Source organism: Dryobates pubescens, chromosome 18, assembly GCF_014839835.1.
Source record: "Dryobates pubescens isolate bDryPub1 chromosome 18, bDryPub1.pri, whole genome shotgun sequence".
Taxonomy (NCBI): Eukaryota; Metazoa; Chordata; class Aves; order Piciformes; family Picidae; genus Dryobates; species Dryobates pubescens.
Window position 1 is genome coordinate 6,278,244 of NC_071629.1, and position 27,733 is coordinate 6,305,976.

Below are 27,733 nucleotides of genomic sequence, written 5' to 3' on the forward strand. Positions count from 1 at the left end.
TTTAGGCTGGAGGTGAGGAGATCTTCCCAGAGAGAGCTGTTAGCCATTGGAATGTGCTGCCCAGGGAGGTGGTGGAGTCACTATCCCTGGAGGTGTTCAAGAGGGGATTGGACGTGGCACTTGGTGCCATGGTTTAGTAGTCATGAGGTGTTGGGTGACAGCTTGGACTTGATGATCTTTGAGGCCTTTTCCAACCTTATTGATTCTATGATTCCTCATATCAGAGGTGATACTTCCCCCTTCCCCCCACAAAAAAGGAGAGGCATCTGAAATTACTTTTGCAAGGCTGAAATTGTGCCTTGGCTTTTCACTCCAGTCATGAATCATTCCATCCACTCATTCAGTCTGAACTTTGTCATCAATAAGATTTTCCAGGAGGTTTGGGGAGGGGGTAGCAACCAAACTTATAAGGAAAAAAAAAACCCAGCTTTCCCCTTGCCTCTTGTTCTCCTCCTTTTGATTTGAATTCTGTTCTCCCAAAAGGTGAAGTGAATGGGGTGTCCTTTTCTCACAATGCAAATGGCAGATTACAACCTCTCCCTGGGCTGTACTCTCTGCATACAATTGCCAGTACTCCACAGACTCTTTTTTCCCCCCCTTTTAAATAAACATTATCTGTGTGACCTTCAGAGGCAGAGTTCTTAAAGTAAGCTACAGGTTAGTACATACAGACCAAAAAAAAACCCTCAAGCATTACACAGAATTCCTGCCCCACCAAACTCAGGGAGAGTTCTGCCATTTACTGCAGCAGGCTGAGAATTTCACTCTGACTTTTAACAGTGTTTGGTTAAGGGATCCTGCAAGGTTTAACCTCACAGTCTCTGCAGCAGCTCACTCCCCAAAGCCCCATGCATCTTCCAGAGCCTCGTGAACGTTCCAATATCCCTACTTAATCAAACAGTAACTTTGAAATAAATGAACCCCCATTAACAGCCTCAGAGGTCTGAGCGGCAGCATTAATCCTCCCACCACGGATGGATGCCATTTGATTGCTTCTTCCAGGTGGAACTGGGCTGAAATTCACCACCACCACCAGCCATGGCTTTGCCTCATCAGACATAATCAGTGCCTCTGTCTAGGTACACAAACTGCTGCAAACATTCTAGCCTCCAGCTCAATGAATAAAAGAACTGCTGTTTCCTCTGCATTTGACCAGTTGTTTCACCATCAGCTTCCCCAAGCACACCAATTAAAGTTGTTTTTAAGCCCTCTAACACCTATTAAAGTTAAAAAAAACCCCAAACAACTTAAGTCACAATCCATATCAAAGAGAAGTTATAAATCCTTTACACAGGACTAAATGAATGTAAATTCTAATGAATGAGTGGCTGCTGTCGTCCTATAGATCAATAAAGACATCCTTGCAAGCAGTTTATAGCCATCTCTAACATCATCCACTAATGTTCTTAAAACCATCTAACACATGTTCAACATGCTTAAACATCAGCTCCCCCTTTCCAAAGTCATTATAAACAAATAGCATCATCCCTTCTCCGCCATGCAGCTTCCCCTCAGGCAGAGATCAGCCGCCTAACACTTGCACTGGTTCACTGCAGGTGTCTGATCCAGCACTGAAGCTCTGAGATGTTGCTCCTGTACAAATTGCTGGGGTAAAAATTCCCCCAAATGGATTGACTTCCTTAAAAACATTCCACAGCCTTTGGCAAAGAGCTTCTTGCCTACAAGTGTGGATATATGGAGGGGTTAGAAGCTTGGGGCAGACTCGACACTGGAACCACACACTGCAAACGAAGACACCATCTACAAATGCATCTGAAGCAGCATGAGAAACACTTTCCCTTTCAGAACCCTGGCAGCCTTGGGGCTTGGTTATGGCCCCAGTGGAAAGCCCTGCAGTGTGTAGTCTGAGGATAGCCTCATTGCTGGTGACTGGTGCCTTTGGCCACACAGCTACCCCATGCAGGGGGCTGGACAACGTGAAGCAGTAGCTGCTGTAGTGGTGCACTGCCTCCCACGGCACAGAAGGGGCCCAGACAGCTCACAAGGTTTCCCCAGAGGACCCAGTGCAGAGCCCAGGTGCCGTTTCACACCGAAAGCTATGAAGCTCTTTTCACAATGTGTTTCTGACCCCTCCGGAGCGTTTGTGATATCCCTGAAGCTTTGATACAGGCTTGTTGCCCTAAGCAAATTCATAACTTATTTAAGAGAAGACTTTCACCCTTAGGCATAGCTGTCAAGGCCGTATTCCTCACTTGCCTTCTGATGTGTGCATGCCTTTTCACACAGAGCTCCCTCTCTCTGTGCGCTGTGGGCTTAAATAGCGGCACAACTGGGAGCTGTGCATGAGAGAGGAGAGCATCAGGGCTGTGCAAATCCATGGCAAGGCTGCCTTGGGAGAGCTGCACCCAGGGGGAAGGCAACCTTTTAAAAATGTGTTCACAAGTCTTAACTTCAGAAGTTGGATGAGACACAGCAGGGTCCCCGTGGCCCAGAAAGGTAAATAGAAAAAAAACCAACCAAAAAAAGAGCTCTGTTCCAGGCAATGTCTCAGCTTCAAATTAAAACTCATCAAGGAATCTCAGACAAAGACAAAAATCTGAGACAAGACATGGATTATTTTTTTTTTTCCCTAAGAAAGGATCAAATTCCTCCCTAGAGTAATCAATACAAGGCATGAAGTCAGATCAGAGAGAAGAGAGGAGAGGTGGAACATCAAGACAGAAAAACAGATTAAGCGCAGTTCTGAAACCCTGGAAATCATAACAAACCACAAAGGACCACTGGGTTTATCATCTAGTGTTTCCCTTGCACAAACAGTAGATCTAGATAATGTTTATGACAAGCTTCAGGCAATTTCATCACACACAGGTGAGAAAGCAGCAGAAGAGCTCAAGGTCTGGCTGCCCTGGACACCTGGGGATCACTTCTGCTGCAATGGAGAATAGGACACCCTGCATCAGGACTATGCTAACCCCACTCAGGTGTCCCCACAGCAACAGGCAGTACCTGCTTCTTAGAATCATAGAATCAATATGGTTGGAAAAGACCTCAAAGATCATCAAGTCCAAGCTGTCACCCAACACCTCATGACTACTAGACCATGGCACCAAGTGCCACATTCAATCCCCTCTTGAACACCTCCAGGGATGGTGACTCCACCACCTCCCTGGGCAGCACATTCCAATGGTGAACAACTCTCTCTGGGAAGAACTTTCTCCTCACTTTGAGTCTTTTGCCAAGAAGCCACCCATCTGTCCACCACCAAACACCTGAAAGCTGGGCTACTGCATGCTAAGACTTTATATGCATCCAAAGAACTTGTGATGGTGTCTTCCCCAGGGATTTGCAGTCTACCCACAAAAGAAAAGGACATTTTTAACATTTTGTCCACATTTTAGGAAATAAAAGCTCTTCTAACTTCAGTCTGGGCAACTCAACAATTTCCACTACTGCTTGTATAGATTCCTCTCACAGCAAACAGCTTTCTTCTTGGATCTTGCTAGGCAGACAAGCCCTCACTGTTTCAGCTTGAAGAACACTGTACTTTCAAGAGAGGAAGTTCTATAATGCAATTATTCTGACTATTTCAGCCCCTCTGCCTTAATGCTCTTGCAATAACAGACAAGCCCTTACTTGCTGGAGGTCAAGACAAAATGACAGGTGCACCGAGGTGTAGCACACCAGGCAACTCATGAGAAGGTCTCAACTTAAGTAAAGGGAGCCACTCTGAACCTAAGGCATAAACATCTTGGCCATCAGCACCTGAATCAGTGCAATACAGGTGGCAAGAAAGGGATAGAGATGTTTCTCACTTGCTCAGAAGCCATCCTGACAAACTAGACCATCATTTAAAAAGCAGGGGAAAAAACAGTGCACTGCAGAAAGAAGAGACAAGAAAAACTCTCACCCAGGTGTACAAAAGAACAAAGGGAATGGAATGGAATGGGGTAGAATAGAATAGAATAGAATAGAATAGAATAGAATAGAATAGAATAGAATAGAATAGAATAGAATTAACCAGGTTGGAAGAGACCTTCAAGATCATTGAGTCCAACCTATCACCCAACACCATCTAATCAACTAAACCATGGCACCAAGTGCCCCATCCATTCTCTTCCTAAACACCTCTAGTGGCTTCACATCAGAAACTATTAGCAGGGCAGAGTAAGACCAGATTAAAGGTACCCACAGGCCCATCTCAGGCATCCATGATTTGAGACCTTTTGCAAGCAGCAGAACATGAGCACACCCAAACCTGTTTGAGTCTGGGGGCCTGTCTGTGCCAAGCCCAGCATGGGCAGGGAGATGCTGACACCAGGCCACAAAGAGCAGTCCAGTGGAGAGGAGGAAGGGGAGGCTGCCATAAGGCTGGGTTGCTTTCACCCTCCAGATATACCAAGTTGTGAAGGTACAAACTGGAGCTCCCCTTCTGCCTGGATGGGACCCACTTGCTGCCAAACATGAGGACAGCTATGATTCTATGTTTCTATGACAAGGAATGGGCATCATGCCATGTCCCCAAGGAAGAAGAAAACAACAGGGCCAAGTGCCCTGCTCTGCTTAGGGGACTGCCTCACTTTGATCCAGTTGCCTGTGTTTGATGGTCCCAGTAAACCCCATCTGAGAACTTCAGTAGCCTCCTACCCCTCCCCTGTCCAGAAGCACATTGTGCAGACAGACTGACAGGATGCTTGCCAGCTTGACTGCTCCCTCAGTGGGGCCAAGCCAGCCATTTAGGGACTCCAGAGACACGTGGGGAAAGCTTCAATACCTTGTAAGTGATGCAGTGTCCAGGAGGGAAAGCAGCAATCGATCCTAGCTTAGCTGCTTAACACAGTGCAAATTACTTTTTAATTGCAATTGGTGAAACTAACTTCTCTAGAAACTTTACAGCCCATCTTCTAGAAAGCTGAACAGCCTACCCACTCTTTCTCCTCCTTGAGGCAATTATTCTCCCTCCTTGGCAACCCCTGGAAAAAGCCAACAGTTTTCTTGAGTGAAGGTTTCCCCTGACCATCCAATACAGAGATTTTGCCCACCACTGCTCCAGATGCCCTCATCCATACACCAAATAGCACCTCAGACACACTCCAGACCCTGTGAAGCAGTCTCTCCTCCAATGCCTCTTCCTTGAGCAGTAGGGTGCTCTCCAATAGCTTTGTAGAACAGAATAGACTAGACTAGACGAGAAGTACAATGGAATAGAATAGAATTAACCAGGTTGGAAAAGACCTCCAAGATCATCAAGTCCAACCTATCACCCAACACCATCTAATCAACTAAACCATGGCACCAAGCACCCCATCCAGGCTCTTCCTAAACACCTCCAGTGATGGTGACTCCACCACCTCCCTGGGCAGCACATTCCAATGGCCAATAACTCTTTCTATGAAGAACTTCTTCGTAACATCCAGCCTAAACCTCCCCTGGCACAGCTTGAGACTGTGTCCTCTTGTTCTGGTGCTGGTTGCCTGGAAGAACAGACCAACCCTCATCTGGCTACAACCTCCCTTCAGGTAGTTGTAGACAGCAAGAAGGTCTCTCCTCAGCCTCCTCTTCTCCAGGCTAAGCAACCCCAGCTCCCTCAGCCTCTCCTCACAGGGCTGTGCTCCAGACCCCTCCCCAGCTTTGTTGCCCTTCTCTGGACACCTTCCAGCAACTCAACATCTTTCCTAAACTGAGGGGCTCAGAACTGGACACAGAACTCAAGGTATGGCCTAACCAGTGCTGAGCACAGGGCAGAATGACCTCCCTGCTCCTGCTGGCCACACTGTTCCTGATCCAGGCCAGGATGCCATTGGCCTTCTTGGCCACCTGGGCACACTGCTGGCTCATGTTCAGCTTACAATCGACCAGTACCCCCCAGGTCCCTTTCTGCCTGGTCACTAGCAAAGCATATTGAAAGTATTCTCAGGGCTGTAAAGAAGACCAAGAGCTGAGGCAAGTCTGGAAACCTCCCCTCTTGCCTCTCCCCAGGCATTTACAAGAAGGTTGTGTTTTGCTTGCAGCAAAGCAGACCCAAACTTTATTGGTTAGGGAATGAGGCTGCAGAAGGTACAGCTGCACAGGGACCATGGCTGAACTTCAAACAACCCAGCCACCCCAACCCCTCTCGTGGTAACTGTGCTGTGCATCACACCACCTTTGTAAGTACTGCAGAACTTCAATCACTCTTCACAGCAAGCAGCACAAGGATATATGGCTATTTTTGTGCATCAGTTATTCTTGGAGGATCACTCATGGTCTCACTGCTCACATCCCACTCCTTGAGCATCTCTTCTTTTTGTGTCTGTCTCTCTCCCTTTTTCAGTCAGTGCTACCTCTTTCTCCTAGCCACCTCTCCTCTCTCCCACTTGTGCAAGAAAGGCAAGCTCCAGGTTCAAAACTGAGACATGCCAGCTCTGCAGCAAGCTCCAGCAAAGGGAATTTGAGAGCTATAAATAGATGGTCCTCGCTGCAGCCCTTGTGGGGCCGTGCAGAGGATCTGCATGATTGTACAGCTCCAGACCAGTAGTAGAGGCCAAGCATTGTTCATAAAAGCTCTCTCAGTGGGAGATTTTCTTATCCCACAAGGTTGGCCATGACAACAGATGTCTCCATCCCCTTGGGGCCCATTTATGTTCCTCCTCTGACTTAATAACCCACCTGCCCTGAGTTTTCCCAGGGAAAACACACTTTATCTGCTGACAGTGCCTTTCTCTCCTCCCCCATTCTGAATTCTATGGCATGATTTATTTCTGCAGTTACCCCTTCCCTAAGCCCAGATTGTATTTTAGTGGTCATGGGGCCAAACAAAAGACTTTTCTAGAACCATCAGAGCAAGCTATATCCAGCCCACCTAGCAGAGACTGGGAGAAACCTTCTTCCAGCCACAGAAGTCTCCTTTGTGACACTAGTGGTAATATCCCCAGTGCTGCAAGGCATTCTTGTAGAAAAAGGGGTCCCTTTCCCTTTCTAAGGTAGCATAGAGCATGCTCACAAACCTCTGCTTGCCCTCAAGAATGCTGGAGATGATGTCCTAAGCCACCCCCCAGGGGCAAGAGCAGCAGCAAAGCACAGGACCACCCTTGCCTGGAGCCTGGCTGTGCCACTGCACTCCCACCAGCCTGAGCACTGCTCTGCCTCAGCTTGTGTCTGCAGCATCCTGGTAGGAAGAGGAGCTCTGGCATGGGAGCTATTAGAGTGGGTGGCAGCAGATGGTAAAGACAGAGGGGATAAGAAAATAAATACAAAGAGGCTATCTTGAGGGGAGAAGTCGCCACATCAACACTCTGTTGCTTACACAGCTCTTCTCCCCAAGCCTAAATAAACATTGCTCACTTCCCAGCACACCAGGCACAGGGACAGGCAGCACCCTGCAGCCCCAGGAGGTGCTGTGGGCCTGCTCCCAGCTCAGCCCTCTGAATCCCTGCCCAGTGTTTTCAAGAGGATCTGTCTTACATAGTGCATGGAAAGCAAGGCCAAGAAGGGAGCCTGCATGTCCTGCTTCTCAGTTACCCATGATTTAGGCCAGTCCATCTTTCTATTAGTCTCTGCATGGGCACAATGCTGCCCTGTCTGCCCTTCCCACAGAGACCAAAGCAAGGCTTGCATGGTGCTAATGGATGGTCTTGCCTGGCATCTTCAGAAAAACAAGTGGAAGACATTCCCAAGGGACCTGGGGAGAGCCAGTACTACATCTACAGGGACTGTCCAGCTCTGTCTCAGAGGAAAACCAATGTACCTTGTGAGTCACAGTATCACAGTATAACTAAGGTTGGAAGAGACCCCAAGGATCATCGAGTCACTGAAACACCCTGCAACACAGCTGCTGATCTGAAGCAAAGTGATTCCTCTCACAGATCTCACATATCCTTGGACAGCAGGAGCCCATCCCTTGCTGATTATTAACCCCCAAGTCTGAAATGGTCCTGCAGCAGGACCATTTCTGCTTCACTAGCCAGTGGCAGCACTGGGAAAGGTCTTCCTCTCTACTGTTCTTTCTGACAGCAGCTCTGACAAACCTCCAAGGAATAAAAGCTCAGACTGGGGGAAAACAGGTCCAGCTAAGAGTGGGGAAAGCCTGGCTCATGAGGCTGCCCCATACATGCACACACACACTGATGACAACTCATTGCCAGTCAAGAGACCCCAAAACCTGTAGCCCATGTCAAAATGTCCCACCTAGGTCCACAGAAGTGCTCCATGAAAGAAAAAAATCAGAGGTGAAAGCAGTCTTTAAACATGCAACATCTGGTTTGGGTAAAGGCAATTCATTATGTTAAGCACATTATTAAAAGATCTAAAGCAACAGAGCAGAGATGTTCCAAGAAAGGTTTTAACTTCCCCAGCAAGGGGCTCCTGGGAGTCCTCCTGTTAATACTTTGCAAAAGGTTGTCTGCAACCAAGCATACAGTGAACATCAATGCTCCCTCAGTCCCCTTTCAGAACTTGTTTCAGTTAAATCAATTTGAGGAAGCAAAGCTATTAGTGGGACCGCAGTTAATCCTGGGGGAAAGAAACAAGCAAAAAAAGTAATAAAACTGATGGATGGCTGAAGTAGACAACCCCTTCCTTCTCTGTCTGGGTCCTGCAGCATGGCAGCCCATCAGAGCTGAGATGCTCACGGCAGAAACCCTCCCTCCCCATGGTCTCTGTAGACAGGGGGCTGGGAAGAGACAAGGAGGCTGCTCTGAGTAATGGAGGGTGCAATCCAGGCTGGTGCTGTATCACCAGAAGGCCCCACTGGCAGGCAAACTCTTTCCCAACCTCCTTTGGCAGCAGGACCTTCAGGGAATGGGGGACTTCATTTCTGGGTGGGAATCATGGTCCAGCAGCAATTCTTTGCAGCCAAGCAGGGTGGCTCAGAGCAGTGCAAGGCCACCACCTCAGTGGCCCATGTAGCACACAGCTGCCGGCACCCGAGAGGGATGATATCTGCCACAGCAATGTCCCTTGGCAACAATGCAACACGGGCCCAAGTCTTCCTCAACCCAGCAAGAAAGCTCACCTCTGTCTTCCCCACACATTTCCTCATTGCTTCTGCCTCCTGCCAAATGTATGCCATGAACGTTATCAGGCAAGGTGACTATGACGGCTTGGCTTTCTAAAGCACTTTAAACATCTGTAGGTGCTTGGAGAGAAACTCAGCAGCAGAAGCTATAATGGCAGTGGTGTTAAAAGCAGCTCAAAAGACGGCAGAGCCTGGCTGACTGCCTGGTGCCCAGATCATCACACAGAGAAAAACTTGCCAGTTGACAGCGACACAGGAAATAACTGAGAAGATGTCAAGATGGAGGCTCCGTAGCAAAGCCCACTGACTGAAAAGCAACACCAACAAGCAGCAAGTTGAAGGTCCTGCAAACTGGTGGCATCACCATTTCTGAAAGGGTAATGAAGCAAAAAGAGGTTTGATCATATTTGCTCCATCTACAGGCCCACCAATGCAATGTCACAGAATGCCTCAGCAGTCAGAAACACGTTGCCTCTCGTTGCACCAAACATCAAGCATCAAGACAGCACAGCCTCAAAATGGGGAAAGCAGAAACAGACTGACTCTGGCACGCAACCAGCCTCTCCTTCTGACAGCGCCAGACTTAACTCAAAAGTTGTCTGTCTCGTGTCTAAAGCTACACAGCTGTGGCAAACATCCTCTGCCCACCCAACTGACCTCCGAGTCCAGGTCTCAGGCGGTTGTCATATCCATCCAGCAGCCTGTCCAGGATGCGGGTGAAAATGGTGATGTTGTCTTTGCTGTCATCAACAACGTCTGAGACATGCTTCTGAGAAAGCCTGCCATGCCAGGGGAAGAAAGAGGAAAGAACATCATCATCAGAGAAATCTATCAGAATTCTACTCTGCACATGCTCTAAAGAGTGACTGGAAATGAAGGGATGCTGGTTCACCCTCCATGCTCCGCTGCAGCGGGACCTGAACTGCAGGATGGGGCATGCCTGTTGATAAGGTGATGATGGGCTTGCAAGGACTCCCTGCAGAGCACTGGGAAGCAGCTCCCCTCTGGCCTCTGCCACTGCAGAATCACAGAATTTTAGGGGCTGGAAAGGACCTCCAGAGATCATCCAGTCCAACCCCCCCTGCCAATGCAGGATCACCTAGGGCAGGCCACACAAGAACACATCCAGGCAGGTTTTGAAAGTCTCTAGAGAATGAGACTCCACAACCTCTGCTCCAGTGCCCCATCACCCTCACCATAAAGAAGTGAAGTGGAACCTCCTGTGTTCTGGCTTGTAGCCGTTGCAGCCCGCACCATGGAAGCTGAGGCATCCCTACTGACCCTTCCCCACCTCTGCATGCTCAGGGTCAGCAGCTACTTGGGTAGCAGTTTAGGAGCCCTGTTTTTTCAGGGAGCCTTCCCCTGCCTCAGCATCTCTCATCTGCCCCTAGCAAAGAGCATTTTTATGAACAGTAAACAGTTACTCAAGTGCCAGCCTCTCCTTATAGGCAGCAGGGAAGAACTGATGCCAGTTATTTACCACATCAAGCCGTTTCCAAGCTCTCTGCTCCTGGGAAGAGGCAGAAAAGTAGGAATTCTATAAAGCAGGCTTGAAGCCTGAGCCCATCATTACAACTCTTTGTGAACCATCTCTGAGGTTTGTTGAACTTTCCCTGTTTATAAAATCAAATGGGTTTTCACTTTCCTATCTCTGCTCCACACAAGAGGCCTGCAAGCCCCCAAATTAGACAATTTCCTCAGGGTGTTTTCTGCCCCAGGTGGAATAAAATAAACAGTAAATTTCTCAAACAAAGCTCATCTTACCAAACAAAACCTTCAATGCAGTTGTGCAAGCCCAAGGCACTCAAATAATACATTTGCATTTTGCATCTCCCTTTCAATCAACAGAAAAGGAGCCTGCAAATCCTTCTCAAACTGGCTGGCAGTAGAAGAGATTTCAAACAGCACAGACTACTGATGCTGTGGCTCCGAGCACAGCTTTCCCCAGCAGAAATACTTGTTAGGAGCAAAACAAATGGAAAGGCAGAAGATTTAAGTAACAGAAAACCAAAAGAAAAATCTATAGAGATGCAGAGATTGCAAGGAAAATGGAAGAGGAAATAAAAGAGACATCAAGGAAGCCCCAAAAAAAAGATTAGGAGGTGCAGACAGGCAGCAGGATGGCTGAGGATGTCCAGCCAGGAATAAAATAGAATAGAGTAGAATAGAATAGAGTAGAGTAGAGTAGAGTAGAATAGAATAGAGTAGAATAGAACAGAGTAGAACAGAACAGAGTAGAATAGAGTAGAATAGAACAGAGTAGAATAGAGTAGAGTAGAGTAGAGTAGAGTAGAGTAGAACAGAGTAGACTAGAACAGAGTAGAATAGACCAAACCAGGTTGGAAGAGACCTTCAAGATCATCGCGTCCAACCCACCAACCAATCCAACCCACCTAATCAACTAAACCGTGGCACCAAGCACCCCATCAAGTCTCCTCCTGAACAGGGGCAGACAAGGCTGCTAGAGCAGAGGGATCCTCAGCTGTGGCACAGAAGCACCTCAGGGAGCAGCCCTGACTGGCAAATCAGCCCTGTGCCACCAGTTGGAGAGACAAGTGACTGGGGAGGATTGCCCAGACGAAGGCCATGAATACAGCACACCAGAGAGACGCTGGTGGTGCAAGACGTGGGCGCAATTACCCCCCTGCCCTGTCAGCACCTATGACCCCCTGAAGCATGTTCCCACTCCCCAAAGCTGGGTGAAGAGAAGCCCCTAAATTGTGCTATCTGCAACTCAAACAGCTGAAAGTTATTTCATTTCTGCCCCGCTTTCCTTCTCCTCCTGAGCCTCATTTTATCTTGCTCTGGTTGATGTGTGCAGCCACTGCTTGAAGCATGCATCAGGAAGTAACTGGGGGGGGGGGGGGGGGGTGGGAAGGAGGGGTTGGGGGAGGAAAGAACAACAGCAAGCAGCCAACCAAACAGAAAGAAAAATATCATTTAAGGATTTCAAAGCTTAATCCTGCTGCATCTCCTCTGGTTAGACTAGTTACCCTTGGCACTACTGGTCCATTTGTAAAAACTATATGAAGGGTCAGAAGGGTGACAAGCAGCAGAGCTGGCTTAGAATGTTCTATTAAAATGTTCCCTGAACAGAAGACTCAGCTTCTGTTAGATAAAAGGAGACAAAATGTATTTTCTAGCACAAGAGGAAAAACTGAGAGCAGAGTCTGGGTATTTTTTAGAGTCAGGCTGAATCAATACTATTCAATGTGCTGCAGCTAATTGAAATATTCCATTTGGGGCAATCTTGACATTCATTTGCATTGGCATCAATAACCAAACACATTTCAAATGCTTGAGGTTTGCTTCTCTAGGGATCTGATCCCACCTCTCAGGAGGCCACTTTGGCCTCTGGTTTTTAGCAAACCAATAGCTGCTACCATTGCAAAAGTGGCTCAAACCCAGGAGCTCAGCCCCCAGGAGCCCCACAAAGGTGTGAGCCCAACAAAAAGAGCTTAAGATGCAACTCCCATAGGGCATGGGGGGGTGTGTGTAGGTGAGATGTGGTTGGGAAAACACCCATGCCAACCTTAATGCAACCTGTCAGATCTGAAACACCAAGAATCATAGAAGCACAGAATGGCTTAGGCTGGAAGGGACCTTAGAGATCATCTACTCCAACCTCCTAGCCACAGGCAGGGACACCTCTAAACTAGACTCGACTGCTCAAGGCTTCATCCACCCTGGCTTTGAAACCCCCCAGGGAGGAGGCATCCACAGCCTCCCTGGGCAGCCTGTTCCAGAGACTCACCACCCTCCTACTGAAGAACTCCTCCTTAAGATCCACTCTAAATCTGCTCTCCCTCAGCTTCAAACCATTCCCCCTTGTTCCATTACTAGACACCCTTATGAAAAGTCCCTCTTCAGCCTTCCTGTAGGATCCTTTGAGGTATTGGAAGGCAGCTCTAAGGTTCCCCTGGAGTCTTCTTTTCTCTAGACTGAACAACCTCAGTTCCCTCAGCCTGTCCTATCCCTTTGATCATCTTTGTGGCCCTCCTCTGGACTCACTCCAACAGCTCTGTGTTTGTCTTATGCTGGGGACACCAGAATTTGACGCTGATGCTATGAACTGCATCACAGCCTTCAAGACTTCCCATTCAAATCAAAACAGTGGGTTTGGCTTTTCATCTGGACTTGAAATATTTGAACCAGCTGAACACTCTGTAAGTAAGTAGAATTTTGAGGAATTGAACAAATGCCTACTGTAATTACTGAGGTTTCAATTGTCCCAGCTTTCAGCAGATGTTATTGTTAAAAGCAATCTCCACCAGTGTCTGCTGATGGGTGTATAGCCACCTATAACTTATTAATAGCTGACATGCTCATGAAAGTTCATTCATGAATGTTTCATAAGCTATCTTTAAAAACTACCCCTAATAGAAAGAGTGAGAGGACAGATTTGTGTGAAGGAGCTCCTGGTGGAGGCTCAGCGGTGGTGGGAAGAATGAGTTTACAAATTTCAAAGATGTTTTACTTAGGCTGACATTTGAGGCTTTGACTTCAATGTGAACAGCGTGGAATTCACTCAGGAGGTGCCTGGGAAAGAGCAGTGCAGGCAGGGAGGGGGAAAGGTGCAGGCAGAGGAAAGCCAGTAGCACTTCTGCTTGGCACCCCATTTGGGCCAGTTCCCCAGTCCAGCTGAAGTCTGGGCTGGCTCACTGAACCCTAACATAAAGCTAAAGCTGCCCTTTAGAATGGTGCAGAACCAGGTCTCATTTCTCTCTCTTCAAGCCCCAGTGAAGAACTGTAAGCAACTGTGAAGAGGTTTAGGGATCGTGGTTTAAAAATAATTAAAAGCCTTTAGGCAGGGAAGACAGAGGCTTGCAGCAAATTGAATTAGGATAGGCTTGAGGAAAAGTCATTACCCCCTCACTTGTCCCTGTGCACATGCTCTCTGGAGGGCTGGCTGCCACATGGCAGGCTAACCTCAAACAAGAGTGGCCTCTATGCAATTTAGGATACATCCTGCCACAGGCCAGAGTGACACCCGCGTGGCAGGCGGCAAGGGAGCAGCAGTGACAGCAAGTGCGTGCTGGGCAGCAAAAGGGCAGCAGTGGGGAAGGCAGAGGCAGAGCTTTAGGAGATGCTGACAGCCCTCCACAGCTAGCATGGGAATGGGGACCCAGCCCCAGTGGCAAGAGGCTGGTGCCTGGGGCTGCCTGTGCCTATGCCTACATCGACAGAGAGTCGGCATCTACATGTCAAGGCATGTTTGGGATGCATTGGCTTGCACATGTTAGATCCAAGCAGGTGAGGTGATCTGGGCAGGGCAGAGTAGGAGCCTGCAGCTGGGCAAATGGTGGCACCCATAGGGGTGTGTGGGTGAAGGAGGAGTAGCTGTACTGACATTTTTCATGCATGAAAATCCTTGGTCGCTGCTGGACTCGAAAGTCAGCAGACAGCATTTCAGCATCTGTACCTAGCACTCCAAAGGCTTGTCTCAATTTTTTATACAAGTCATGTATTATTTGCATTTCTCTCCCTCTGTGCAGAGCTCCTCCCTCCCCACAGTTGGCAGGCTGTTTTGAGGGGGTGTCTTTGCCTCCCTTCCTTCAAGGGCTCTCCCAGATCACCTCAGCCTCAGCTGAGGCTCCAGTGGCATGCGGGGAGGGCTGAAGAGCCTGTCATGGACTAACAGGCTTTTGTCTTCTCCCAACAGCTCCCAAGGGGTGGGAGAATGAGGCTGGTGGCAGCACTATGTACTGGGACAACTGGAGTCTGCACGGCAAGGGAGAGAATGAGCAGCATGCCCAGCCAAGGATGCCCAGAGCTCCCCCCTGTGCTGCAGCAGATCAGGTGTGCTGCTCATGGGTCACTACACTATACACAGCCAACAACTGAGGCAGCTCCATTTTCTTTTCTTTCAGAGAGTAGTAAAAAATTAACAGGGAGGAGTCTCTCCTCTAGGTTAAAATTCATCCAAGCCAAGTCCTTGTGCAGAGCGAACTGTGCAGAGGCCAAATCTGAAAATTGGTTTTGTTGCAGAAAATGCTGACAACTGTCCTTAGTGAGAGCACCTCAAATAATGCTAATGCAATCAGTCAGCTCAGCCAAGGGGGACGGAACAGTCCCTGAGTGAAAGGCATGGGAATGGGGATGAGGGGAGGGTCAAAAGCAGCAGAGCTTTGTAGGGCTCTACCCTGGATCACTTTACACAGGTGCTGACCCCAGGATATTTAAGCACAGCAAGAGGACTGAAGCCTTGGTCAACAGCCTCAGCACTCACCACCTTACCCAGCATCAGCAGGGAGAGCCAAAGCCAGGACTAGGCTAACGAGAGCGAGCGACCTCGTTCCTGGGAGCCTCAGCGCCATGGCGTCAGCACGCGGCGACTGGCAAGCAAGCCTCCAAAACCTGCTGGGGGGGGCACAAAGGAGAGGAAGAGAAGAGAAAAGAGATTTTATTTACTAGGAGGAAATCTTAGCCCAGCAGTTCATCAATGTTAGCCTGCAGTCAATATTTCTGGGTTCCTGTATTTGGAGTCCTAGGGACACCCCCAGGAACTAAAGGCAGCAGCGTTGCCTGCAGCATTGCTGGCTCTGGGGAAGTCACAGCATGGAGTCAGAGCCAAGCACATATACACACAAACTCTCACCCCATCTTCACAGCACACCCTGCAGCTCCCCAGCTGCTTGAGCAACTGGCAGCAGATGCACAGCTCCACTTCCACAATGACCACACTGGTGGTTCTTCCACCTATTGCTTCCTCCTCCCTACACCTATACTCTCAGTCACTGCCCTCCCCTTGCAGATGTTTCCAGCTCCCCTGCTACCTGTGCTGCCCTGGGGACATCCACACAGCAGAACCACTTCCAAAGTCTCAAGACCCATTTTTTTCCCAAACCACTTTTTCTGGACAGTTAGGTCCTCATTTAATTCTAGTAATGACACTGCCAGAAATTATTATTAAGTTCGGGCACTGAGGTCCAAGGTAGTGGGAGTGTTCAACTGTACTGCACTTAGTGTGCTCAGAGTTTTCATTAATGCTCACTTTCACTTTTATTGTGATGTTATTACACATTTAACTGCCTTTCCCTTTTATGTATCTCATTATGTTGATGCACCTTGGAACAGCACTGCCGAGCAACAGCCTGTATAAATACAGCTTGCCGTGACGTTTCCCCAGCACAACACCTCACGTCTGGCACACACAGGATTTCAGCCCAGCAAAGGCTCAGCACCACAGCAACTAGGCACAGCCAGCCTGTGTGAGCACTCCAAAGCCACAGAACACCACCACCCCTTCCTGGCCCAGCCAGCAGAAGGCAGGGCAAGATGTCGTTGCCAGCCAAATCTGGCTTCCATATTTCACCACTCAATAGGCAGCAACACCGCAGAGCCTCAGGCAGTAACTTCCAGCACTGAAGGAGATGCTGGTTTGAAAGCCAAATCCTACCACCTGAACAGCATTTCTCAGCCCCCCTACACAGAAGGGGCAGGTGAGCTATGCAGCTGCCACCAAAGGGCTTCTGCACACAGAGAGGGGAGATAGGAACCCCCAACAGAAATCCCATGCAGAGAGAGCAGGGAGCTCAGCTGAGAGGCATGGAAGTACCTGGAGATCATGTACCTCATATATGTACAGCAACATGTATCTGGCTACCCCTGCCACAGACAACTGGAAGAGAAGGGTCAGGAGGCCAGCCTGGGTTGTGTGATATGTCACAACTCTGCATTCAGCTATTCTTGGTTGTCCCACAACAGTTCAGTCCTACAGTCTTCCTGGGTGCTGTGCCCGATCCTTGCTTTTTAGCTCAGTACAGCTCTAGGAGGATATGAACTGCCAAGCAGGCAGGAGGTAGAGAACCAGAGATGCTACAAGTCCTTATCCACCCACTTTAGCTTTTGTTCTGGGAAGATATTCACCAATGGCAGACACACCCCCCCGCAAACAACAGAACCGTTGGGCCCTAGCAGTGCCTTACATACCACAGATGTGTTCCCTTGGTCTTCACCAGACACTTAAAATCCCTGCAAATATCAGCACACGGGTTCTTTTTGTGCATGGGAGCATCTGCTGGTGTGCTTGGGCCTTATTTAATCAAGGATGCTACCTAGGGAAGCACAGCCTTCACACCAAACAAGCACACGCTTACCGGAGGCTGGCACGGGCACACCTACACCTCTGGTGAGACAGGCCCTGGATCAGGATGGCTCCTCTGGCTCCTGCCACCCTCCAGCTGAGAAGGGACCCAGTCTTGGAAATTCATGTATTTGTTGATGAAGCACAAACTAAGAGGCTGAACATCTGTTCTGTGGGAAATTCCAACAGTTAGAGGAGACTCATTCCAAATCACAACAAAGACAGCTAAAATGTTGATGTTTCTTACAAGGCAAATTCAACACTCCTTCAATTAGCAGCTCCTCAACAGATTTCCTTTCAACTTTTCCCTTTCATTTCACTTAAACTTGCAGATTATACAATAGTATTTAATTGATTTCTCCCCCCTCCCCTCCCCCCCCCCCAAAAAGGCAATTTCAAACACTAGCCAAAAGCAAGAATAAACAACTCTGGCTTCCCTCTCCTCTCCCCTCTCCACACCACCACTGAAAAAATGTCATTGAAATCAATACATTCAACTGCTGATCTCAATAAATGGTTTGTTTGGCAGAATTTGCACTGCCAGCAGGTTTTGACCAGGCATATCCACATAAAAATGAGGAGCTCCTGGCTTTGCAGCAGATGCCTTCTGGCTCTGCAGGAACTGTTCTGACACCTCTAGTAAATTTTGGGCAATCATTATTAAATTCAGTGAGATCGTGGGCCGGGGAGATTATGCACCAAAGGTGAGACAGAGCAGCTGAAGGGAAAAAAAAAAAGGACCAGAAAATGGAGCAGCAACATAATTCAGTCAGTGATAGGGTGAGGAACAGTGACAAAAGCCAGAAGCACTTACACCTTTCATGTAGGTGGCTATAAGGCATGCCTGTGTGCGTGCCAAGAAGCTCTAAGCAACTGCATTCCCACCAATCTTTGTGGATAAAGTTTTCCTTTAATACTATATGGAGGCAAAGGGCTAATTTTCTACTTTGGATAGTTCTGTTGAAGAAGGTGCTGCCCAAGGACAACAGGGTTGCGTGAATGAAGTTAAATATGTGCTGAAGTCTCCTTTTAAGCATCAGAAACAGTTCTAGATAGCTGCACTAGGAGACAAATCTGTTTTCACTACTTGCCCAAATGATTCCTTTGCCAGCCACGGCTCAGTGTGCTAGCATGCAGAATGACCCCAAAATGAGGCATGAGAGTACATGGATGGCTGGTTTGCTATGGCTGCATTTATGGGCTCAGAAAGAAGAATGCAGCATAGACAATACCCTGCTGCTCTTTTCTACCATTTTCCTTTGGTTCTTGTACTGTGTTTTCCCTGGAGATCTGGGGAGGAGATTCTGAGTGGCATTTTCCTTGTCCTTTGGTTCCTTTACACTTAGAGATGGACTGAGAAGCAGACACGGTCCTGAGCATTGTGATTGACATTCCTGATTAACACAGGGGCTCTAACTGTCGGTGATGAACCATGGTAGCCTTGTGACATTGAGCCAAGGCTGGCCAGGCAGTGCTAGGGGAGCAGCAGCCCCTACCAGCGCCAACGCTCATCACCCCGTTGCTGGAGGATGTAACGAGGCTTTTGCAGAGGAGGTTTCACCTTTGTACAGTCTGAATAATCTTTCAAAGCTTTCCATAGCCAGAGCCTAGTGTGGTCCCCGTGGCACAACAGGTCTGAGCATCCACTCTCCCCTGTCTTTGAGCTTTTGCTAGTCCAACCCCAGCATCAATGATAGGGACATGCAAAATCTCAGCCGGTTCAAGTGTTTCATACACCAAATAGCTACTGGGTGTAGCTATTTGGTGTATAAAGCAGCCTCTGTAGTAACAGGTTTCTGGTCTGGCAGGTCTGTAAAGCTAGTCCTGGTTTCAACAGCCCAGTAAGTGAGCTCCTTAGATTGTAGCACTGAAGAGTTGCTCTTGCAGAGTTCTGCCTGCCCCATAGCAGTTACTGCTCATGGCAGAGCTGCTGGGAAGGGATCCCTCAGTGCACAGAACCATCTAAGCAAAGGAAAGGAATGGAAACACCCACCAGTGTGCCTCAGGAAAAGTAACACTGGGGCTTCTCCAGCCTGAACTGGTGCTGTCCTTGCAGAAGGTGCTTAAACAAAACGCTGTTTAGCTGTCACTTCCCACTCCGAAATGCTCTGAAACAGTCAGCGTCTTGATCTCAATACCTACAGGGATCTCTGATGCTCTTGGAAGGGGAGGAAGATGCAGGCAACACGAATTTAACTGCTTATAATGAGTGAGGCTTTAGGAATGTTAATTGGATGGTAATAATCTCAAAGAACACACAGGAAAAACCAACCAAACAAAACATCCCAACCAAATCTCTTACTAGGGCTCTCTGGAAGGAAACTGCATAGTACCCGTGAAGAAAAAAGTAGAATGCGAAGATTTCTAAGCTGAGAAAATTGTGGTGCAACTCCTTAGACTGAGCCTTCATTGACAAAGGTTAAGCAACATCACCTTATAGCTTCTGGCTCTTGTTTATGCCTATGCAAGATGGAGCCTACAGGGCTGGTATGTGCACAAAGCAGCTCTGCACTTCCTTCCTCCATCTGTCCATTGCTCATTTCTTAATGGCACACTTAGCAAATGCATTCATCACTAACTCTGCAGTTGCTGGTAGCCTCCACAGCTGAATCAAATGCAGATTTTCTGAGGAGCCCTACTAACACTTTGCAGCTGGAATCCAGCATTACTTGAAGTTTTTAATTCTCTGCACTCTGGATTTTGGCAGGTCTCCTCATAATGACATACCTAAAGGCATCATAAACATACCCACTCCTCTCCAACACAGCCAGTCTGTCCAGCTTCCAGAGGATCACAGCATAACACCAGTCCTGAGAAACACAGCCTTCCTGTTTGTGTGCCCTTTTGGAAGGAGGAATTGGAAAAGCTTCCTTCTCCTGAAGGCAGCAACATTCTCCACTCTACCTCCTACTGAGGTGGGTTTGGGAACCAAAAATGCTGGCACCTTCCACATCAGCAAGGTACCCTAGTAACCACATTAACATTGGGTATCTCCTGACTTGACATACAGAGCCTGATCTTTTCAGAAGTCTTTATTCTAGAAACCATTAAATATTCTGAAATGCCTTCCCAGGAAAGAGTGATTAGCACAGGCTTACTGCTGACAAGGGAAAGACAAGATAGAGCTCTGGAGGTGGAGACTGAAAGGTAAAGCTTGTGAAAAAAGTATCTGTGAGAACAGCCCAGAGAGGGGGGAGACTGAAGGTAGCAGAGAGGGAATGAAGACAGAAGAGGCCCACAGACCCACCTGGGTACATTTCTGAGAGCCATATCAGTACCTCTCCCAAATTACTGCCTCCTTGGAACATGCACAGCTAAGGGAACAATTTGATTCACTTAGCAGTAGTCTCGTTGTGCAGGAGACATCCATAAAGCAGCCCAAAGGACATATTTGTCCCATCACTTGCACCCAGAGATGCTGTGTACCTGCAGTGTCATCAGGTCAGTATGCCCACATGCCATACACCTACACCAATGGCATCAGCTGAAGGAGTGCTGAGCACTTACAGCTCACACTCAGCCCCCAGAACCTTGGACATGCAGGCTGCTCCACATCTTTGCTAAGTCAGGTATTTCAGGGAGGGTCTGCAATGAGAAGCTGCTGCAGAGAAGCCAGCTGGAAAACAGACTGGGAAGTAGAGGCAGCCTCAGACTGAAATCACAAATGCAAGCACTTCCATGTAGGCAGAAGAGGCTGATCTAGACCTGGTGGGTGCCAAGCATGTCCTCCTACCTGCACAGTAGCACAACCAAGCACAACACTATAGGTGACCTCACAACACTTGCATATTTACTCTCCAGATCAGGTGCATTCGCACAGTACAAGAAGCTTCTTAAAGCTCTTCCTCTTTGCACTGGAGCCTCTGCAAAACAGGTCCCAGACAGTGGGATAGGTCCTCCAGTTCCTCCAAAAATACACAGGCTGTGCTTTGCCCAGCTGCTGCTGATCCTCTGTGAGCACAGCAGCCTGTGCTTCTTCAGGTGAAGCTCTAAGCTGTCCCTGCAGAGATGGGAAGCCAGCAAGCACTCAGTGCAGCACCAGCAATAAATGCAGGTGATGCACATGCTGCCCTGTGCCCTTGTTGGGGAGATTTTGCTGTAGTTCTCAATCACTTAAGCTAAAAAGGAGGGGCCCTTGGAAAAATCTATCTTTTAATTTGAGGGCAGGGGTGGTAATGAGCCAACATGGTTCATCTGGAAGCCCATAAATGATGGAAGAAGACCTGGTGGTGTTTCAAAAAACCCTTATCCTGCTGGCTATTTGCATCCCTTTGTTCTGAAATGAGCTAACTGAGATGCATGTGTACACAGCACAACTCGGGCAGAGACATCCAAGCCAGCACAGCCCTACCAGCACTGCACTCCACCTGCCCCAGCAAGCACAAGGAAAGGCCCAGTCTGTCAACCTGGACCAAGGGGAGTGCTCTACTTCCATCTCCTGAGACAGCCCAGGTTTCTCTGACTAGCCTTTCAATTTAGCACTGCTTTGTGCTGTACAGATGCCACTGAAAGCCAGAAGTTGCCACGGTGTTTTATAGGAACTGGAGGACAAGAAACAGGCAGCAGTACCTCTGCCTACCAGAATCAAACTTGCTGTTTACCCCCTACTTAGAGAAACAGCACTAGCTCACAGCAAGAGGCATACAGCAGAACCACATAGTCTTCAACTCACAAGCAGGAAAATATTTATGCTTACCTACCAGAGAGGCACATGGGCTCATTCTCACACTCCCAGACTGCACAAGACATAAACAACCCTCCTGTGAATCTGCTACATGCATAAGGTACAAGGAACACGTGATGGTTACTGAATGCATTGTCTGCAGCTCTGCAAGAGGTGCCAGAAGAGGACACTCAGAATCAGAGGCAAAAGGCAAAGAAATTAAAGGTTCAAACCAACATGGAAATCTTGGGAGCAAGCCATAAAGTGGATCTCCTCTGTAGAAAGGTGGTCCCAGAGAAACAAGCCCTGTGCTCAGCTCCCAGCCCAGCTTTTTCTAAAGGAGAAGATGCTTAACAATTTTTCCTCATCAAAATGAAGTTTATCCCAGCATTGCACCTCTCTACTCAGAAACCTATCCAGAGGGCCTGTAGAGTGATTCACATCCACAACTGCTACAGGAAACCATTTGCCAGGTAAAGTGTAACAAGCCAACACTGATTCACCCACATAATTACAGGCAGACACTGATTCACAGCTACTGCAACTGCAGACAGACTGACTCACAACCAGAGCAACTGCAGACAGACTCAAGCTCGCAAGCACAACTGGAAATACAACTCCACAACGCGCACAGCCTGCAATCGCGTCGGCATGAATCCTTGGGAAGCCATCACCCTCACCAGTGTAAAACATGGCCAGCCAAGCCCTGCGCTTTTGGCTGGCGCTCTTGACCTTCACCCCACAGCTATCTTTCCTCCATGGATGGAACAATATCCCCATCTCAGCAATTGTTCCGTCCCTGACAGCCCTCCCACTTGCCAAGCACCACTGTCTGAACTCAGGAGCAGAGCCCTGTGATGCACGTTCAGGCACATGATGCATACCGGCACAGTTAAGTGTCCAGGGTACAAGATATCATCATGCATCCACTTCGATACCATGGATCTGTGCAGTGACTGTGCTGACTTAGTGTTTCCAGAATATAAGTAAATGCAAGCCAAGTATAAAACATTTAGCCCACAGGCAAAGGAGATGGCAAAAGACTCACCACTGGGCGAAAGCTTGAAAGGCAGGATTATTTACTACACTCTCTGGCTGGGTATGTAATTATGTCAGCGTTCAGCCTGGGTATTGTGCTACTTTTTGTAAACAGTTGGCAGGAATACTCCTGCTGAGATGAGGGGCTGGGCTGCTTCTCCAGTGTTGAGAGGAGTGGGCTGAAGAGGACACGGTCTGCTTCAGAAAAACAGAAACTGAGGTGCAAGAATCAATTAGCCAGGAAAAGATGAAGGAGAAGCTGACAGTGAAGCAGGACAGGTGGCAGTCTACAAAGAAGAAAGAGGGAAAGAAACAGAAGGAGGAAAGCTGCATGATGCAGACTTGTGATAGGAAGCTCCAGAAGAGGAAAAGCAGCAGCCTGGCAGCGCCGAGTGCGTCTCGCAGCGGTGCAGACAATGCATCTGTGCATACTCATGTGCTGAGCTCTGCTGCACGATGCAAACTAGGAGGAGATTCCAGGGAATAAGAATGCAGCCTTCAGCCAGGCATGTGCCAAGAGCCCCAGGTGCAGCTGCAACCCCTCCAGCTGCTTAGAGCTCTATCGGAAAAGGGCAGGAGTGCTGGGCTGGCATGCTCCTGCCTCTGCGTGTATGTGCATCCAGGCTGCAGGGCACCCAGCCACCACAGGTACAGTCTGAAAGGCAGGCTGCCAACCCCCCCCCAAAAAAACATCAGCACCCCAAAACAGCCTGAAACCCTTTATCCTCCAGGGTTAAAGAGAAAGTTAAGAGACAGACTACAGAAAGAAGACGACTTGCCTGAACCACATGTAGCATCTTCTAGTTGTAGGCTGGACCTGTCTCACCACCTGTTATTCTTCTTCTTCACACTCCCCACAAGGAAGCCAAAAGGACCAAGAAGTGAGGGAGCAAACCTGCTGTGCTGCTACTGTCAGAACAACTCAGGTGAGCAGCCGCTCAGGGCTGCTCTTGCCAGCTAGCCCACACAGCGAGTCTCCCCAGAAGGTCCCAGTTCTCTGTTGCTGCCTGAAGACGCTGCTGTTTGCAGCCAGTCAGCAGCAGATTCACGGCAGAGGCTACGGATGCAATTGGCCAGGGAAATGAACTATTTGTTCAATTATACTTGTCTAGATGAGGATCGTTCTAGCAGGAGGCAAAGCGAGGAACAATGGGTAAGTGTTGCAGTGAGGACTGCCTGGTGCTTCATTGCATTATGCTACTCCTTTTTAACGATCCATATCTCGGTTCTAGTAACTCGGGGGAAGGAAGGAAGATCTGAAGCTCATTTCTCTTTCCTCCCATACCAGACTCAGATGACCGCAGCCTTCAAAACTTTCTCTCACCCCTTCCCTCCCGACCCCGACACAGCATCAGTGTTCATTAGGCCTGGCTGCAGGAGTCAGGGGGAAATTTGACTTTGCTTTACTACACTGTTCTCCCCGCTCAGCCCTTCCCGTGCATTCACTGTCTGGCTCTAGGGACGCGGCTCAGTATTGTCCTCGTCCTGACATTTTTCCACGGAAGGCACTTACAGGAGCTCTCTGCTCTCCAGTCGGCAGCACCAGGCAGGAGGGCTGCTGCCCGGGGGTCCCCAGGAGGGAAGCCCCTGGCGTGGCTCTGGCAGCTACTCTGCTCCGGAGCAACACGCTCCGGAGTTGCTGCGGGAGTGGAGATGTTCCGACCCCGGGGACGGCACCCCGAGCTTCCTGCGCAGGGGATGAGAGCAGGGAAGATCCCCCTTCCCCGCGGAGCCGCTGCTTCCCCCATTGTTCACCAGCTCGCAGACAATAGCCGGGGACCGGAGCTGCACCCTGGAGTCCCACGCCCGGCTGGGGGTCCCGCGCTGCCCCCCCCCACCCCCAGGTCCCGGCACGGTGGTTTATTCCCCTCTCGGTGTGGCCGCCGAGGATTCACGAAGCAGAGAGGGTATACCCGGGGATCCGGGACGCGAACCGCTGCCGCGCCCCGCCCGCACTCACCGTCGCGCCGGCTGCCCCAGCGGGGCCCGGCCGGAGCCCGCTCCGCAGCGCTCCGCACCCCCGAGCCCTCCGCGCCCGGGCTGCCAGCCGCCGCCTGCGCGATCCTACGGCCGCGGAGATGGAGAGGGAGGGAGGGAGAAAGGGAGGGAGGAAAGCAGCATCCTCCCTCCCGCCTTCCTCCTCCTCCAGCCCGCGCCCCGGAGGAGGGTTTACCCACCCGCTTTGTGCGGAGCTGTCCTCCCCGCAGCGCGGGCGGCGGCGATGGGTGCCGGGTTGGGGCCACCCGCGCAAGAGATGCCCCGAGGCCCTCCTTAAAAAGCCCGGCCTGGCAGCACGGCGGCAGCCCCCAGCAACCCTTCGGCGCAGGAGGGTGAGCAGAGCTGGCTGCCTGCTCCCAACGTCTACCTGTTGAAGGGGGGAGCTCCCCGAGGCGCTGGTGCTCTGCAGGGAGAAAGGCAGCACTCCCAGGGCTGTGTTGCGCTCCAGCTCCTGCCAACCTGCTTCCTCGCTGCAAGGCCTGGCTGAATCCTGGGGCTGCCAGCGCGGCAGGCAACTTTGGCCCGCAACTTGGAATTGCCGAGGTTTACACCCAAATAAAACGGCGCTCAGATGGAAACAAGTGTGGAGAAAGAGAGAGGAGGAAGAGAGGTGAAAACGCAGCAAGGAGTAGGCAGTGAAAGCAAGGGCAGGTTCGGTGTGGCAGTGCGGGAGTCCCAGAGGAAGGGCGATGCGAGATGTGCTGGACAGAGCTGGCTGGGCTTTGGAGGTTTTGCAGAGCCACACCACAGTGAAGCTGGGAAGGAAAGAGCTGACAGTAAGCCACACTCAAAATATATTGTCCCTGCAGAGCTCTCCTCGTTAAACACGCACCGCAAGGTTCAGCCGCAGCTGTGACTCCAAGGTACAAAGCCAGTCCTCCATCACTGAAGGTGCAGGAGGACAGAAAGAATCACGGCTGTACTGTTGTTATGCACAACTGACCAGCTCAAAATTCCTCTAAAATGTTCTTGGCTTGGAATATTTAACTCTCAACACATGCAAACGTTCCCCAGGGCAAAGGCTTTCAAGGCATGTGTGATTACATCCAGTTTAACTGTCACCCCTCTGCATTTTGGTAACAGAAAATGACCCACTCCATGATTCCAGGAAGAAGTCAGGCACAATCACTGTTCTACCTTATCCCTACAGACCACAACCATCCTGACTTTGGTGAGACAAGGCATTCATCATGACTTGTTTCTAGACAGTAGGAAGGAGAAGGTAGGCTCTCTTCCAAAGCAAAATTTCAGCTCCCTATGGTCTAAGTGTGGTCTTTAGAGACAGTTCAATGCCAGTACAGAGTTTTGCTTTCCTGTGCTGGATAGAGGCCATCGGCAAGACCTGATGAGCCTTACAAGATCTGAAGACAAGCATCTAGAGAGATAACTGATCTCAGTCCAACACAGTGCTCCCACAGTCAAACCTGACACCTCTCAGACCCGAGAAGGAAAGGTCCTTAGTGTTACTGCAACACTTGGTCCCCTCACAGGAACTTTGTGGCTTACCGCAGACCAGATGTAATCAAGGTTTGTTTCTCCAGCTCTCAACACCACATCTGACCAATGGAGTCTGAACAATTTTGAAGCATCAACAACCAGGCTTTCAAGTTACTGGTTTCTGAATTTTAAAAGGTATTTTGCCTGAGCTGCAGGGACCTTACTTTTGAGATCTTGTGTGGCCAGCTAACATTTCACTTGTCCTTAGACTGCTCATACATGGATGATAGCAACCAGTACACGCGTGGGGCTGCTCCCATTTCAGAAAGTCTGTTTCTGCATTGAATTCCTTCTTCCATAATCTAAAGCATGATTCAAGAAGACAGCTGTTTGTGCATGCCAGTAAAAAAGCCTTGTTGGGTTTTTTTGCTGATCTCAACATCTAGGGCAAAACATAGGATCACAGGAAAATTCACATTGGAAGAGATTCCAGGAGATCATCTAGTCCAACCTCCTACTCAAAGGCAGTCTGCTAAGGAAGACCCCTGTGAGCAACACGAGTTGGCCATACTTATGTACACTGAATGTCTGCTTGCATCTAAGTTTCCTCCAAGGCACATCCTGCATTCCTGATTTATATGCTTGTGAACGCAACAGTGTTGGCAAGGGAACAGGGAAGAATGTGGAGGGAGTCCCAAGACACAGCCATCCACTTGGCTAAAAGCCACAAAGATCTGGTCCACCATCTTCCCACTGGAAGGTATCATTCCATTGGGAGATATCACCAGACACAGGACCTGGCTAACTCAAGAATATTGGTTACCTAGAAGCCAAGAGCAGAAAATGCCCTAATGTTTGTTCTTCCTCCTTTCCAAACTGACTCAGCTGCTGGCATGAACTGCCTTGGATATAAGAACAGCCATGAAACAGAATCAGAGAGACAAGCATATATGGAGACAGAAATGACTCAGGATTTTAAATGGCTCATATTGAAGAACATTCCAAGATGTACAGCCTTAAGCAGCACTAACAATAGTTACTGGCAATGGAAACCATGCCTCTCCAGAGGGCTGTTCATCCACAAGAAGCAGCCACACAAACTTCCTCAGGACCAATAAACTGCACTCCACCCTGAAATCACTTCTGCAAATACTGCCTTCTGTGCTCAGAGGTCTCCTCTGACACTGCCTGCAGCCTGGAATAGTCTTGGGCACAAGGCCCTTTTTGGGAAAAGTTTATGTGATCATCTAAAAATCAAATTAAATCCCTCCCCTTGTACCCGCTCCACACACCAAGTTCTTCTTAGAGTGATGGGGGAAGCGGCCATGATTGGGGTCAGAGAGGAAAGAGCTTGAGGTCAGGAATTACAAGGGTGTAGCCACATGAACAGCGAGTTGTTAAGAGCAGAATAAGAGATACAGCACCTGAAAAGCACCCTAAATGAGGAGGTCAGTGGACATTCACATTGTAACCCTTTCCCCCTCTCCAGATGTGCTGATCCAGAACATAGCTCACACAAATCCCAGGCACCTGTGCAGCACAGCATCTAGCTGCCAAA

At 49.2% G+C, this 27,733-nt stretch overlaps 1 protein-coding gene across 6 annotated transcripts in view; it reads right to left on the bottom strand.

The window, feature by feature from the left end:
* The window catches only part of GABRA3 (gamma-aminobutyric acid type A receptor subunit alpha3), an 80,074-nt gene extending 54,958 nt beyond the window's left edge, over positions 1–25,116 (bottom strand). The window contains exons 1-4 of one of the 6 annotated variants that reach the window (XM_054169535.1): positions 24,701–24,814; positions 17,053–17,209; positions 15,191–15,313; positions 9,611–9,732 (exon numbers count right to left, since the gene is read on the bottom strand). In XM_054169535.1, coding sequence (XP_054025510.1) covers positions 9,611–9,732; positions 15,191–15,270 — 202 coding nt within the window. In that variant the 5' untranslated portion in view covers positions 15,271–15,313; positions 17,053–17,209; positions 24,701–24,814. Of the gene's footprint in view, positions 1–9,610; positions 9,733–15,190; positions 15,314–17,052; positions 17,210–24,700; positions 24,815–25,105 lie in introns of those variants that run through there. The other 5 variants (XM_054169537.1, XM_054169534.1, XM_054169540.1 and 2 more) reach the window with 5 other exon arrangements.
* Positions 25,117–27,733: the final 2,617 nt, after the last annotated feature.